A 17,060-nucleotide genomic window follows, 5' to 3' on the forward strand; every position below is an offset into this window, starting at 1 on the left:
GGTGGAGGAGGAGGAGGAGGAGGTGGTGGAGGAGGAGGTGGAGGAGGAGGTGGAGGAGGAGGCGGCGGTGGAGGCGGCGGTGGAGGCGGCGGAGGAGGCGGCGGTGGAGGCGGCGGAGGAGGCGGCGGAGGAGGAGGCGGAGGAGGAGGTGGAGGAGGAGGTGGAGGAGGAGGTGGTGGAGGAGGAGGAGGTGGTGGAGGAGGAGGAGGTGGTGGAGGAGGAGGAGGTGGTGGAGGAGGCGGTGGAGGAGGCGGTGGTGGAGGCGGTGGTGGAGGAGGCGGTGGAGGAGGCGGTGGAGGAGGCGGTGGAGGAGGCGGTGGAGGAGGCGGTGGAGGATGTGGAGGAGGAGGCGGTGGACGAGGAGGAGGCGGTGGACGAGGAGGAGGCGGTGGACGAGGAGGCAAAAAAAATCGAAAAAATAACAAAATAATAGTAGGAGGACGTTGCGGAAGGAAAGGTGTTTGAGGTTGAGGCCAAAAAAAAAAAATCCAAACAAAAGAAGCATAGGTGGAGGAGGTGGCGGAGGAGAAGGTTGTGGAGGAGGAGTCCAAAATAATAATAAAAAAAAATATATATATATATATAGTAGTATGTGGTGGAGGAGGAGGAGGAAGTGGTGGAGGAGGAGTTGAAAAGGAGGAAGAGGCCAAAATGTAAAAGACAAAAAAGAGGAGGAAGAGGACGTGGAGGAGGAGGAGGTTGTGGAGAAGGAGGCCAAAAAAATCACAAATACAAAAAAAGTGGGTGAGGAGAAGGAGGTGGGAGAGGAGGAGGCCAAAAAATAAAAAACAGAAAAATCCTAGAAAATGAGGAGGAGGAGGATGTGTTGGAGGAAGTGATGGTGGAGGAGGAGGCCCCAAATAAAATATATGAAAATATTTTAATTTGAAAAATGGATGGATTTTGACCCCAAAGCGAGCTCCTTTCTCTCAGAAGCATCACGTCCTCCTGTCTTTCTTGTATTTGGCTATGACTTTAGGAATCCCTGCAATCCCTGCAGCTGTGTCCCCTGCCAGCTTCTTGTGTGCCCCAAGCATCCTCGCTTGCAGGGCAGTAGAAGATGCAGAAAAGGCCTTGCCTTAGTGGAAGCACTGCCCTGCAGGAGCTCCAACAACCCTCTCAGCAGCACGCTGTAGCCCCCAAATGCCCCCGAAAGGGCACATTTCAGCTACTGGGAAGGAAATGAGCTCGCTCAAGGTGAGCTACCCGCTCAAGGCCCAGGTGTCTGTGAGGCGGTGTTGGCAAGGAGTCCTGTTGTGTGAGTCCGTTCTTTGTGGGTGCTCCGTCCCCACAAGGCTTGCTTTTCAAGGCCCAGGAGAGTCTTGTGGGCACTGGCCTGGGGTCCCAGGCTGAGCCAGCTGCTGGCTGGCAATCAGGGAGGCTCGCTCGGTGTCTTGGCTTGGGTTTGCGTGGCCAGGCTGTGGGAGCGGGGGGCTGCAGGGGTGTCCTCTGTGAGGAGAATGCAGCAGCTGCCCCATGGGAGCTCAGGGCCGCTTCCAGGAGGCTCCTTCCAGGAGGGACCTGTGATAAATTAGTGGGGGGTTTGTTCATTGTCTTTGAGGAATTTGGAGAAACTGCTGAAGAGATAAGGTTGTACAAATTAACGGCCTTGGTAAAGGGGAGGATTAAAGCAAGCAGATAACAGGAGGGAGTATTGGATACACATCCTTGAGTGAAACCAGACATCCTGTCTGCCGCTTCATTACCCCCACCTGAATACGAGCACAACGTGTGAACACCAGCAGAGGAACAACGACCCCCCCTCTCAACAATAAACTGCGCAGCTTCAGCCAGTTCAATAGGTCTCGATAAGCTGGAACTCGACTGCTATAAAATAGCTACCCTGGAAAGGGAAGGTGCGTGCTGTTGCGGAGCGGAGACTCCCCAGCCGCCCAGCGCTGTTTTGCTTGTGTCTGCTTACTTGATTAATAAAATAATTACAATAGACCTGTAAATTGTGTGGTCTAATTTATAACAGGACCCACCCGCTGCTGCCCAGAACGCAGAGCAAAAGGATGATGTTTGCGCCTGGGGGAGAGCCCATCTAAGAAAGGGAACAAAAGCTGCTGCCCAGCAGCGTCTGGCTCAGGGAGGAGTGAGAAAGCTCTGTGCAGCCCCCAAGGTCCATGCAGCAGGAGGCAGGAGGTGCTCCAGGCTCACAGCAGCAGTTCCCCTGCGGCCTGTGCAGGGAGAGGCCCCTGGTGGAGCAGGCTGTCCCCCTGCAGCCCATGGGTCCCCCGTGGAGCAGATCTCCACGCTGCAGCCCCCCTGCGGGTGGAGGAGCCCCCAGTGGAGCAGGTGGCTGTGGCCTGGAGGAGGCCGCGGCCTGTGGAGAGCCCCCGCAGCAGCAGGCCCCGGGCTGGACTGGAACAGGCTGTGCTGAGCCTGCTTTGCTCGTGACGCTCCTTGTGGAGTGATCTCCCTGTCCTTCTGGCAGCCCTTGAGCCCTTGCCAGCCTCTTTTCTCCCCTTGGCGTTGGAGGAGGGGCAGGGAGAGAGCACTTGTGCTGGAGCTCAGCTGCCCAGCTGAGGAAAACCACCACGGCTCTGTCTTGCCGCTGCTGCAGCACGCTGGTAGCAGCCAGCACCGTCTGTTCTTCGAGCCTCAGCAAGCCCACAGCATCTTCCCAGAAGGGATCCCTTTCCTTCACGCCTGACAGGCGCCGCCTCCAGAGGCTGAGGGCTTGTGCCCTGTTTGCAAGCTCTTTCTCAGTGCCCCCTTCCCCAGAGAAGGATCCCAGCTGCTTGGCTTCCCTGCCCTCTGCTGCCAGGCTCCCGCAGCTGCTGTCCCAGCAGCGCAGCAGCCAGCTGACAATGTGCTCGCCTGGAGGACAGCTGCAATCTTGTCCCATGGCTCGCAGCTCACCCAGGGATGGGGATCACCTGCTTCCTGCTGCTTTTCTATCTGCTCTCCTTTCCAACAGCCTCCTGTGCCCTGGGATGGCCCTACCTTGGGGTAGGCTGCCTCGCCTTCCTCTTGCTCCTTCCTCTTCTTGGGAGGACTTTCTGCCCTTCCAAAAAGAGATGACTTCTGCATGCATTCCTTCCCCTTGTGTGTATTGGTGCCTGAGACAGCAGCGGGGTCGTCCCCGGAGCCAGCTGTAGGGCCTGTGCCAGGCTTGGAGGTGCTGCAGGGAACATGCCAGGGGCTCGAGAGGCTGCAGGGTGTGTGACAAGGCTTTGAGGGGCCTCAGGTCCTGCCGCAGTGGTTGAAGTCAATGCAGGGAACATCAGAGTTGTTGGAGGGGCTGCAGGTAAAATGCCAGGGCTTGCAGCAGCTGCAGGCTGCGTCACAGCTTTGCATCAGGTCAAGACGCATTTTCCTAGAACCATACATTTCCTCCTGAAGGGGCTGAAGAGCATGGAATGGTCTTCAAAATGCACAGAGCAGACCCCAGCAAATGTAGAGCTGCTGCTAGCAAGTAGGTAACTTTATTGTTCCTGTTGTTAATTTTGTTTCACAACAACAGATGCAAATATGTATCTTGAATGAGGGCAAAGGTGACCTTGGATCTGAAGCACACAGGCGTTCGCTAGTGTCCCCCCATCCGGAGTGAATCCAGAATGACTCGGAAGGAAAAATAAAGTCCAAACCAGTGCGTTGTGATAAAGAGAGTTTAATAGGGGAGAAAAGGAATAAAAACCAACAAAATAATAAATAATGATACTTACAGTTTATAAGATATTAATATATAAAAATATTTAATACTATTAAATACTTATAATTTTATAATAATAAAACAATGCCATACCGTACAACACAGTCAATAAAGTGGATTTAATTAAATAAATAAGAAAACCAATAAATTAAATGAAAATTAAAAAATTTAAATTTAATACAAATAAAACCCATTTGTCCCATTCCAATGAATTGCTATCCCCATCATCACTTCCCATCCCACTGATCATTTGCTATCCCAAAGACCTCCCAGTTCTTATCCCCTTGGCATGCCAGTGCAAGAAGAAGTGCTCTGCAGGCAGAGGCCTTGCTGAGTGACCACCTAAGGAGAGGAATTTGATCCAGAAGGCAGGAAAGAAGAGCAATGCCCCGAAAGAAGAAGCAAGTCTTGTCTCTCAGCCCTTTGATGTCCCAAGCAGCAGTTGCCATGGCCAAGCTTTCCCAGCCCAGCTGCTGCCAGCATCTCCCCAGCTTGCCATTGCCACCTTCCTGGGTGAGGCGCGCGCGCATTTGCCATTGGCGCTGTTGCCATCCCTGTGAGTGGCAAGCCCATCCCCTAGCTCCAGCACGAGAGAGGGGAGAGGGCAAGCGAGAGGGGCAAGGGCTGAGGAGCGTGGCTGAAGCTGGAGCAGGTGCCTGCAGAGGTCTCTGTGCCTGCCTGGGTGCTGCGGGGGCCGTCGAGGAGAAGCCCGAGGTCGGTCACGGGTAGCTGGAGCCTGGCACTGTCGGCGGGGCGCTGGGCATGCTGCTGGGGCTGCTGGAGGTGGGCTGCGGCTGCACACAGGCCAGCTGGCACGCTGGCCCCAGCGCCTTGGCCCTGGCCCCCAGCGGCTGCAAAGTCTCGCTGGGGGTCTTTGTCCCCGGCTGCTGGCGCTGCAGCGTCCTGGCCCCGCTGGCCTGGGGACAGAGCCTGTCCTGGGGCCGCACGGCACGGGGCTCCCCACTCGGAGTCTCCGGCAGCAGCCGCGCTCTGCGGGGAGGTGGCGCCGCTGCTCCTTGCCCCCCTGCAGCCCCCGGGCTTCGCGCTCTCTTGCTGGGTGCCGTGGTGCTGTTGATCGCCAGCTGCTGCGCGCTGCTGCCTGCTTCCCTGCTGCTGCCAGCCACCGTGCTGCTGCCAGCCGTCTTCCCCTGGCACGGTCTCTTGCGGCCTTGGCCAGCCTGGCCCAGCAGCGTCTTCCTCTCCTTGCCGGGGGGGTTCTCTGTCGTCGGCCTCCTGTGCTGGCAGCTCTGCGCTGTCCCGGGGGTGCTGCTGGGCGCAGGGCGCTTGGCCCCCCGCTTGGTGCCGGTGGATGCAGGGGCAGGCGGGGGGCTCTTGAGGGGACCCAGGGGGCGTTTGGGCAGGGGTCTCCTATGGTCACTGCGGCCCTTGGGGTTGGGGCGTTTCTTGGGGGAACTCAGGGGGGATTTGGGCTGGGGTCTACGAAGGGCACTGCGGCCCTTGGGGTTGGGGCGTTTCTTGGGGGAACTCGGGGGGGATTTGGGCTGGGGTCTACGAAGGGCACTGCGGCCCTTGGGGTTGGGGCGTTTCTTGGGAGAACTCGGGGGGGATTTGGGCTGGGGTCTACTAAGGGCACTGAGGACCTTGGGGTTGGGGCGGGTCTTGAGGGAACGCTGGGGGGGTTGGGGCAGGGGTCTACTAAGGGCACTGAGGAGCTGGGTGTCAGGGAGGCTCCTGGGGGGACTCAGGGGTGGACTGGGTAGGGGGCTCCTAAGCGCACTGGGCAGGGGACTGGCTGCAGGGCTGAGCGGGGGGCTCACTGCTGGCACGACGGGGGACTGCAGCGACAGCCCACCCTCAAGCTTCTCGGGGCGCAGCCCAGGGGTTGAGGGGACCTCACCGAGGGCTCCTGTGGCTTCCAGTCCCTGCGTGCTCGGCTCCTCGATGTCCTCGCAGAGGTCGGGCAGCTGCGAGAGGAAGCGGCTGAGGGCAGGACTGCTGGGCAAATCGGGGAAGGCGTCCTGGGGCTCCACGGCATCGAGCCAGCTGAGCAGCTCCTCCATGCCGGGGATGGGGATGTCCAGGTCGGCCAGGAGCTCGTCCTGCATGTGCTGCAGCTGCTGGCTGTCCCCTGCCAGCTCTGGAAAGGCCTCGGCAAAGGCATCAGGGCCCAGCTCGGGCAGCTGCGGGGGCTCCTCAGGCACCTGCGGGGCTGTCGCCGCTGAGGACGAAGCAAGAAAATCCCCCAAGACGGGCGATGTCAGCTTTCCCATGGCCCCTGGGTGTGGGGCGCCCAGCGGCCGGCTGTGCCAGCCCCAAACTCACCGTCAGGCGTCGCCGTCTGGGTGCTGGCGGTCCTTGGAGCCTGGGCAGGCTTGGGGGCAGTGGGGCCGGGCAGCGGGGGCCCCTGGTCCTCGCTGAGCCCCACGGCGTGCAAGCAGGGCTCCGGCAGCTGCCCCCGGCTGCTGCTCAGGGTGCGGGGCGTGGGGAGCGCCTGCCCCCGCAGCGGAGGCCCCGGGACGAGGGGTGGCGGGGGGTTGCGCTGGGCGGGGGCCTGCAACAGGCAGGTGCCTGCGGGGTGCAGGAGCTCCCCATGGAGCACGGCCCTGGGCCCCAGCCCCAGCGCATGGTGGGGTACCAGTGTCCCCGTCACCATGGGCTGTCCCCACTGATGGACGGGGGCACAGGGAGGAGCGGTGTGGGGGAGCTGCCCCCCGGCGGGGAGCTGCACCAGCTGCAGCTGGTGCCCCATGGTTGGGAGCTGCACCAGCTGCAGGTTTTGCTCCACAGCGGGGAGCTGCACCAGCTGCAGGTTTTGCCCCACAGCGGGGAGCTGCACCAGCTGCAGCTGGTGCCCCACGGCGGGGAGCTGCCCCACAGCAGGGAGCTGCCCCCCGGCGGGGAGCTGCCCAAGCTGCAGGTGGTGCCCCTGGGCTGGGAGGTGCCCCCCAGGTGGCAGCTGCACCCCGGCGGGGAGCTGCAGCACCTGCCCCTGGACCCCCGGCACCACGTGCCAGACGGTGGCCTGGGGCAGCGCGGAGGGGAGGGTGGGTACCTGCGGGGGCTGCAAGGGCAGCGCCGTCGCTCCGGGGAGGGAGGGCAGCAGCCAGGCAGCCACCGTTGGCGGCACGGCTGGGACGACGAAGGGGGAGTTTTGCGTCTGCGCAAGCCGCGGAAGCCGTCTGGGGAAACCCTCTGTGGGAAAAAGGCCGCTGGGCTGAGCTCTGGGGCGCTGGGCTCGCCAGCAGGGCCGCAGCCCCGGGAGGAGCGGGAGCCGGCTGCTGGACCTGCCATGGTGGCTGGAGAGTGGGGCGGTTGCTTGGGGAACCCGGGCAACGGGGGTTCCGTCCCAACGGCTCACCAGCCCCTCGCCGACATCTTGGGGAGGACTGCAGGCTTTGGACCCAAGCAGGCTGCCCAGCGCAAGACTTGGCCATGTTCATTAGAACATTACTAGCCTCTAAGCCTCATGGCATCACCTTCCATCTTGACTGCTAAACCTCCTTGCTCCCTACTATCTTCTTTGCCAAGATACAGCTGTCCACATTTACTTTTCCTACTTGGCTGGACTGAATTTAAGAAGGGAGCTTGCAACTCTTCCTCTTGTTTGCCACTTCATCATCAAACCAAATGAAAACCATTTGCCTCTAACCTCTTTATTTCAGGCCTTCTTTCCTAGTGGCCATTCAAAACTGGGAAAAAATTAGTCTACCAAGTGGGGTTTTTTTTTGATTTGATAATAAATCTGCAGACTGTTAAGTCACCAAGCACTTCAAGACTGTTTGAAATAATCTCGAGATTAATATAAAAGGAATTCCTCACACACGCTGCGGCCGCTTACCTTTAGTATAGTCGTTGGATGCGATGGAGCAGTATTTCTTGCTTTCGCCTGCACTGGAAGTCTTCCCTTCCTTGTAAGGTTGTTTACTGCTCTCACTTCTGCATTACTGACATGAAGAGCCATCTGGAGGATGGCATTCTTCCTTCTTCTCCCGCGTTATCTTCTGGAAACGAGGATCCAAGTGTTCCAAGGAGCCTTTTGCTTTCCTGGTGTTTCTCCTTTTTCTTCTTTTTCTTCTCCTTTTTCTTCTTTTTCTTACGCTTGCGATTGGCATTGTCAAAGCGGAGCGCACAGAAACACAAATCATGAAGTCTGAAAGAAACATGCAAGTTAAAAAGGGAAAAAAAGATGTGGCACTTGTTGCCTATATGAAACTTGATTTATTTTACCACAGGTGATGATTTGCAGCATGTCAGCTATTTTGTGGTGCTTTGTGCACACGCAACTTACTTTAGATGCAGCAAACTTAAGCCGTCAGATTGAAGGACCATAGGTCCTGGTTTGTACACAGATCATTAACAACGGCTAGCTCTGGAATATGTGCAAGCAGAAAAAATCTTTTAACCTAATCTGGAATGGTGTACGGATGTGATTCGAACTATGTGGTCCAAAGCTAGTGCTCTGACACAATTCAGCAAGAGCTTTCCTGTCTTCACTGATCAACCTAACAACATGATCCCCAGCCAGCTGGTGCTATCTAAAGAACTTAGAAACTACCAGAAAAAAAAAAAAAAAAAAAAAAAGGAAGACATGAGAAGCACCCAGAAAAGAATTAGGATAAAAAATGAGGAGTATGCTGGAATCCTTGCTTACTTGGAATCCTTCTCTCCATCTTTATCCTTAGACTTCTGTTTCTTCCAGAACTTGTGATATTTTTGCATTTTTTTCACCACCTACAAGCTCCTTTTCTATCTTTCTGTCTTTCCTTTCTATTTCACTTTCACTACCTTCTGCACGGGTATATTTTCTTTTTCTGTTTCCTTCTGTTTCATTTTTCTGGCGACAGTTCTCCAAATGAGCTGACACAGGTGGAAGCGCATGTCTTTCACGAGAATGTCTTCTGGAATGTTGCTGAGGTACCGAGCAACGATGCAAGTCTGCTCGGGGTGTGCTAAAGCGACGTACATCTTCCTCTCTCAAGAGGGAACCGTGAGGCCATCCGCTTTTGTAATGATAATGCTTATGTGACCTGCTGTAGTAAGTTGCAGTCCATCTGTCAAAGGCTGAATCGCCGTGAGAGAACTTTCTCTCTCTACTGTCTCCTGTCGCATGAGGTGAATAGTAATCCTTGTAATAGCCACATCTTTCCCATCTCCGTGCTTCGTCTCGATAGTATCTTTCTCTGCTCCAACTTCTTTCCCCTTTGGATCGGTAGTACCTATTGCTACCTTGTTCTGATCTTCCTCCGCTGCCAGATCTGTACTTTGAATATTTGACTGCTCTTCTGCCATTCTCAGGGCTGTTTCTTTCACGAGGGAAAGATCTGTACCTGCTTCCCTCCCAGTACTCCTGCTTGTGACTCTTTTGCTCAACAAATTCCACGCTCTGAGAACACCTCCTCTTGCTGGAAGGACCTGCTTTTTGACTCTCCTTCTCTTCACTAGGAGCATGTTCCCTCTTGCTTCGGTAATGCTCTTTCTCAGTGGTTTTAGTCTTGTCCTTTGTATCTTGGCGTCTATCTGCAATAGCTAAGGAAGAAAGATTGTTAGAGCTACATTCAGTGTCAGACTTGAGAGAGGAAGTTTGCCGCAATTTCTCACCAGGCTCACAAGACTCTTTGCCGGACAAAACGGTTTCTTTTGAAATGAGGTCACGTTCTTTTGATCTTCTTGCTTTCTCCTTGTCTCCACGGTCATCACATTGGTACTGGGCGAGGTATTCATCATTCCCAGGAGATTTCGGAGGTTCCGCAACACTGCATAAAATAAAAACCCATTTCTCACTTCTGCTGAAGGACGTGAATATTAAGAGTAAAACCTTCCAAAGGCAAACAAACAAACAAAAACCTCCGGACTACAGGAACGCTCGCAAAGATATGCCATTTAGAAACCTCTCCTGTGATTAGGACACCTTCTTCAGCTCCCAGAGAAAGTGCTTTTTCCCCTCTTGCTTCTGAAGCCATTGCACTAAAAAAGCAAACGCATCTGTCTCCTTCCACCTGCTGCTCTGAGAAAAAAGGCATAGGGGCGAGCGGGGAACAGCCAGTGTTTCTCCAGACAGTGGAGAAAAATGGAAAAACATTCTATAAAGGAACACAAGTTCTCCTTGAGGCACCAACCTGCATCAGAGTGATATGCTCAGTGCTGATCATTAGTTCTGTTCGTGACACTGGACACACAGTATGGAATTGTACTAATTTAAATCCTTCCATTAAATACTATTAGTAGACAGATAAAACTGTAACGAACTTCCATAAAGTCTTGTCTTAATCAGACTGTGCTCATTTTACCTCATTTCCTCTGACAAACTGTTCAGCTGGCTGGCTGTGAAGGACTCCGTGATGACTTCTCGATTGACTGAAGGCATAGCTCCAGGCATCTGCAATTAAAACGCACAAGTCAGCAGACAAAAAAATACTATTTGTAGTAGTACTGAGGACTAGTCTTGTCAGAATTTCTCCATTAAATGGTAAGCAAGACCGCTGTGAGTTGTATGCATTATCTACACTTCAAAGATAACCCCAACTCACCCCCCAAAATCTACTTTATGAAACTTAGGAATTTCTATCTCAGCTGAGCTTAAGTTGACAAGTTCTAATGTAAGCTCAGGTCTGCAAATTCTAAGGGGATAATACCACAAAGTCTTATGATCACGTGTGTGCTGTGTTTTCTCAGTATTTCACCTGAATTAGGAACACAATAAACACTCCCGAATACATCGTAGGTGAGAAATTCTCGATGGAGCAAATCTATGTTTCAAGCAATCCATTTGTTTTAGAAAAGAACATCTCAGAAGGTTTAACAGGTTCAACTCGGCAAGTGGAATCATCAAGTTTCAGTCCGTTTTCTTTAGATTCAGTAACTAACCTAATAGCACCATTTAGTGAATCTGTTTTTGGCAGCTCATGCTGGGATCTTCCTTTGTCAGCATTCTGACAGGAAGAATTGGAATGCTGCAATGTTCGGACTACCTTTCCAACCAAAATTCCATTAGAGGACATTGCATTGCATTTCAAATTCCTTTGAAATAAGCCCTTTGACTCCTCCTCAGATTTTCCTGAAGATTCTGCACCATAAGGGACTGTGTTATCAGAGCTGAGTTTAGGATTTTCATTCACTGTTGGCTCCACAAAAATTTCATCAGAAACTTTTTTGTTTGTTTGCATTTGCTTCATTTGCATTACCAAATTTGTAATTGTGGATGAAGGAACAGCCTGGTAGAGATCTTCATCCTCCACAGCACTGCTAAGAAAGTCAGGCTGTGACACAGTCTGACGAGCAGGCAATTTATTGTGAATACTGATGGTGATCTTCTGTTTTCTTGACGTATCAGTCATTGAAGGCCTGGTAATTGCCTGGTTTTGAACACAGGCCATTGGTGGTGCTGAAGATGGCCTTTTTAGGGTGACACCAGTGGTCTTTGCGTCCTCTTTTATGGATCCATTTCCATTTAAACGGCTTGAATTCTGTATTTAAAAAGAAGAAATTGCAAGATGGATTAACGCAAACACTGCATGTAACATTTTGAAACACAAAACTCTCCTACTGAGTGTTTCTACAAATGGTCTTAACACCTAAAAAGAAAAACACACTGCCCGTTAAGGATAAATGCAAGTCCAATAAGCGTATTCAATTCCTGCTTTTGGTTTACTGCAGATTGGTATCAAATTAACATCATCTTTGAAAACCAGCCAAGCAACTTAACATTACCTGCTGCTATTCCCAAATATATTTATTTTCCCCTTTAAACATACCCTGAAAAGCCTGAAGTAATCGTTCTGGTGCTCAGGAATAAGACATTTAGTTTTCCCTGTCTTAGCTAAAGTGACGAGGATAGGAAAAACAAGTCCTCTTTTAAATGATTTGAGGATTAGTACACTCTGCTTAAATAGTCAAAGAGCGTAGCTCTCTGTGCTTTAGAAAGCTGTCTTGGAGCTATAAAGTAATGGAGTCGCATGGCTGCACAATTTAGCAGTAACCACTGTTTGAATGACTCTGGCTGTAGCATGAGGGCTGTGAAGAAAGCTGCAACGTGGAAAGGAAAACAAAACTAAGATGCCGAAAATCAAACAAAAAACCCCACACCAAACCCCAAACCCACTAGCAGTTTGGTGCCGTTATCTGCCCTCCCGCTTCCCTGAATTACCTTAATCATATGAGGAAGAAGTCGTGGTCCCAGAAATCCAGCCTGCTTACTATTAGCCCCCTGCTGACCAGGAGGGAATGAACAGGGATAAGATGGTGCTGGCAAGTAAAACGCACGTTCTCCAAGTGTCAAATCATAGCGCCTTCAGAAAAGAGCAGTGATCGTAGTTTAGTTTTTCTTTCAGCCTACTCTTGGATTAAATCCCATCCTATCATTTTAGAGGAACAGCTCATACGATATGGAAGCCTTCTCTACAGAAGGCTTCGCCATGACTACAGACTGAAAAGTAGAGAACAGTCTTCCTACTAAGACTATCACTTGCACAGCAATAATTCATTCTTACACCACAGATGGCCTTCATTTCTCTCCTTCTCTAAATTAGCCAGCTACAGATAACACATAGATAGCAATTTACATGAGTGCTGCAGTTTAAGGCCGAGCAACAAAAGATAATAAACGACACAGAGAATTTCAGGTTAGACAGAACTGAATTAGACAAATAATAATCTTCTCCCGGGATAGCAAGAAAAACACTTGCAAAACAGAAAAATATCAATAACAGGAAAGTAAATCTCTTCTGAACACATTTTAAGATTTGTTATTACCTGATATAAAAAAGTATGTAAGCTTGCTGACCAAGAACTCTTTTAATGTCAGTATGCACTACTTTAGCATCATTCATCTGATACCAAAGTCCATTACCAGCCTGCAAATAAAGACAACGATTTCTTTAGGTGAATTGCACGTTTTCCAATTGAAATCATGGATAGGAACAAAATACACACATGTCAAATAAAAATATAATGAAATCTTTTTCCCTAGAAACAGTAGCTGCTAGTCATGCTTTAATTGGTTTGCCAGCACAACCTTTACCCTGTTAGAAATGCTGTTGACTTCTACCTTTACATAGCATATATAGTGTCCTGAGTGACAGCTGACACCGTGATGTACCAGCACCGCGTATAAGGCATAGAGCAGTGGTTCTCCCATTGACTGCGACATGTAGGCTCTCAGGTCCAAATACTCCGGATATTTCACCTCCTAAAGAGACATCAAGAAGATAGAAAAATTATCCCAGAGTACTTCGTGGACTAGCCAGAGAAAAACACTTCCAAAAAACACAGACTAGAATTGATTTCTAGAATATATTTCTCGAATATATTTCTTGATTCACTACAAATAAGTCTTCCCATAAACAACGGTTAAGACTAGAAGTTGCAGAGAACTGTTTCCTGATGAATCAGCCTTCTCAGAGGAAAGCATATGCTTCTTGTCAAGCGGGAACTTTATTGATATTAAGAGAAAGAATAAGCCATAGTCGTTAGTCTACAATTATTGTCTGAAAATATTAACAACTTTCAGCTTTGGGGGATGTCCCATTACACAATGATATAGTTGCATTACAGTGGTAAATATACCTTGTTGATCTTTCCACCTGTGAAATCTGCAAATCTTTTCAGTGATATTGTGAGAACCTTGGAAGAACGGTGTATGGTAAATCTCTTGGACGCAGGAACCATCTTTTTACACCTTAAAAACAAGCAGAGATAAGTGTTTGAAGGCATCTTCTTTTTTCGCCCCCAAAACAAACTCCTTTTAATGTCTCACGCATGCCTATGCTATTTGAATGATATTTACTTGCATAATAGGTTGGTCTTTTTTCTTTTCATAAACCCATGCACTGCGTGTCAGGTTTGTTAATACAGAGAAGAAGGTCAATTTTCCCAACAACTCAGAGCATAGCGGGAACAGGAATCTCTCACAAAAGGGTATGACCAGGTTGGATGGCAAGGTACCATTTCTTGGTCTACAAAAGTGGCTATTTGAACTCCAATCCTGGATACATTCTTTCAGCTTTCAAGGGAAATACAAATACTGAAAGCGGAACGAGAGAGCCTTGGTCCCCAGGGCTAGAAATTGCAAATAATCTCCAACATAGGTCGACTATCAACATCAAAAATACAACAGAAGCACATGGTCATTCTACAGGAGGGAGACATTTAACAGTAGGAAGTCTTCATGTACTGAGCTTGTCTGGAAAGACACTGAACCCATCTGCCATCCTTTGAAACAAAATAGTTCAGTTTGACACATTGCCCGCTCCAAGGTAGGACCTACGGTGTAAGCAGTGAAAATTAGCCACTAGCCCAGAGAACAACGGAAACTGGGCAGTTTACATCAAGAAAAGTACTGTCGAGAGCTAATAAATAGAAAGAACAAAAGTAGCTCTTTTTGAATTCTGATGGCAAAATACAAGCCAGAGAATTGCAAACCCATAGGGAATGCCTATGAACAAGACTTCCCCCCTCCAAGGAAACAAAAATCCAAGTCTTTTATAAACTTCCACAAAACTTGTAAGTAGATCCAAAGTTTAGAGGTAGTCCAACAGAGTCATGCAACATAGAAAACTGACATCTAGGATTAAGACCTAATTCGTCAAAATCTTACTCGCTACATTTATAGCAATTCTCTCCATCCAGCTCTTCAGGTTTCACAAAGAGTTCCAGAGCTCTGCTAACAGACGAAACCGCCTAGAGCAGCGAGAAAGAAGAGCGCAAAGTCACCGTAATTCAGAATTCCAGAGACATACTAGTAGTTTATAAGAGAATCTTACTAACATACTCAAGCGATCTACTAGGAGCACTGTGAAGAAGGAGGCAGAAAGAGCATGCTCAGCATTGACCTCACCTGGAAGGCATTTGACTTTGGAACAAATACTTTTCCAGTAGCCTAGACAGCATCTACAGTGTGCTTTGTCATCAATACTGGGGACAAATTCATCAGTCTAACAATTAGATGTATATTGAGGTAGAACAACAAAGAAGTAGGACAGCATTATAATTTTTGCAGAAAGAGAATTCTTTCCCCTTAAACCCAATGCAAATGTGGAGACTATTTACATGGGTTCCACGGAAGGACAAAGTCCAATCCACTTCCTTAGCACCACCAAGCTCTTACGTTTTAACATTATATGTGGTTTGGTTTTTTAAGTTAAACAAGTTTAATTTAGAAAGTTATGCATGTACTTAAACATCATGAATTATATTTAGAAAACATCTTACCTTTATATCCAAAGTGATATCAAGAAATGCCTCATACGTATCCGAAACTGCTTTGCAATTCAAGCACTTCACTGGAAACAAAATATAAATGCTTAACATTATGTGAAGGAGACTAACTGTCCAAATTCAAGTTGTTGACAGATACTACTTTAGACAAACTACAGACTGCTTTACTACTGACAAAAGACACAGATCAGTTCTAAGGACAGGAATATTTTTTCAAGTACCTCTTGATCTTAGAAATCCTCCAAATATTTGATGAATGATGGTGGTAGCTTGAGAAGATCTGTCCAATCTGGAAATAAATTATAATCAGACCTCAGAAGATTTAAGGCACAGAATTAACTCTTCAAAGAGTTTGATGAAAACCAAGGATGATGTAGACTTGCGTTGCTGATAGTAAATAAGGCACTAAAAGGTGCTAGAGATCATTTCTGAGAGTAAATAAAGGACTAGAAGGTGCTAGAGAATGTATGAAAGTGAACTTGTTTATGCTTACTCGGTGCTTCCGTTCAAGCACGCTTCCTGCATAGCATCAACAGTATAGCGCAAGAACTCGTGTGCGTCTTCTTGACTGCCAAAACGGAAATGTTGTCCTATTCCTAAATAAGAAGATGATAGTATTGACCTCATTTAAAAATGAAATCATTCTTGTATTTCTAAAATCTCTCTTCATTGGAGTGTTAAAACCACTTAGACACATCAAATAATTATTTGAAGATTACAAGCTATCGAAAAGAAACACATCTGAAGCCACTTACGACTGAGATTACTGATAACATGCGTAGGCTCGATGGCATCAACAGTGCAACTCAGGGCCTGGTTAATGTGAGTCTCCATTGTGCACATCATGCAAAAATCTTGTTCACGACCTGAAGAGTGAAAGAACAAAGCATCCCAGTCCAGCGAAATATCCATACCTACAAACATCTAAGTACAATTTAAGCTATAGATACCATATCCACTCTCCTTGCTACATTCTATTCTCCCAAGATGCCAATGTCCCAACAGTCTTGTAACATTTCATTTCACACAACTTGACAGAAGAAAAATATCCACTAAGCCTGTATTCAAATGCATTTTGTGATGAGAAATCTAAAAGACTACTGCAAAGTCGCAGTTGTAAAGGCTGACAGGAATGTGAACTCCACAGGCTGCAAAATGTATTACTCTCTAAAATTATTACTAAATGCATTACTGTCCAATGCACTTCATTATTCCCATGAAGCAATAAATGATCCTTTAATAAACAAACAAACAAACAAACAAACAAATAACTAAATAAATAAACCATGGTGCATTAATTGCACTCCATATGCTATTCGGAGCCCACTGCTAATACAGTGCTCAAAGCCAGCTGCTACAGGTAAAATCAGGCAAATAAGCTTATCTCACAGAATCACTGCTGTTCTTTCACCTTCAGAGCTATCCAACAGATTCAAAATACTGTTAGAAAGTACTCACATGACTGGCTGTGCTCAAGAGAAAGCATGTAATTGGCAAGTGGGGGTGTGTAGGTCAAACACTGCAGAGTAGCATTAAGAAAACATGTGTTGCCAAGATTGTACAGGCCAACTCCAACACTTTGTGTTTCTCGCCAATCCATACAAATCTTCTCAGGTGGAAAAAGAATGCTCTGTGGCGGAGCAATTCCATCATTAACGACTGCAAGAAAGTTAAATTTAAAAAGAGATCTTGTTTGTTTGTTTCGAAGAAAGGTATTTAAAAAAATACTATTCTGCAGGAGCACCTAGAGGAGCTAGCTACAATCCAAACCAGAAAAACTTATTGCAGACAGCTTTAATACCACCAAATTCAAATTGGCTGGTCAACACAATGTTTTGGGGAAAAAAAAAAACAAAAAACAAAAAACAAACAACTTTAGTCAACCATTTTAATTCTTCTAAGGCAAGGCTAACTGCCATTCTGTTTGTAGCACCTAATGCCAAGTTCCTCTCCATCTATAATCTTTAACCTGATTAACTCAACTACTGTTTTTTTCCTTATTATAACTTCAACCACAAACTTAGACTTGAAATTATACGGTAAAAACGTAAAAACTAGGAACTAGGAATGATGGTACCCCTACAGATACCAGATTTTTTCCTGAGCAATGTTATCCTTCAAAAAACCTGTGAAAAATGGAAGCTGTGAATAGCAACAATCAAACACTTTTCTCTGCAAAACAGAAAAGACATGGAGGAATCTGTGCATTACAAAAAGCTCCCCGTATTTC

The 17,060-nt window shown here is 48.4% G+C and overlaps 1 protein-coding gene across 1 annotated transcript; it reads right to left on the reverse strand.

Moving 5' to 3' along the window:
• Positions 1–12,635: 12,635 nt before the first annotated feature.
• LOC309890677 (putative ubiquitin carboxyl-terminal hydrolase 17-like protein 23) lies at positions 12,636–16,430 on the reverse strand (the record flags this gene model as incomplete). Its single annotated transcript, XM_082785105.1, has 3 exons — positions 12,636–12,737; positions 15,344–15,391; positions 16,299–16,430. Coding segments are annotated over 3 exons (282 nt in total), but the record flags the coding sequence as incomplete, so codon positions are not given.
• Positions 16,431–17,060: the final 630 nt, after the last annotated feature.

This window comes from Aythya marila (assembly GCF_965140915.1).
Source record: "Aythya marila genome assembly, contig: HAP1_HAP1_SCAFFOLD_199, whole genome shotgun sequence".
NCBI classification, from domain to species: Eukaryota; Metazoa; Chordata; class Aves; order Anseriformes; family Anatidae; genus Aythya; species Aythya marila.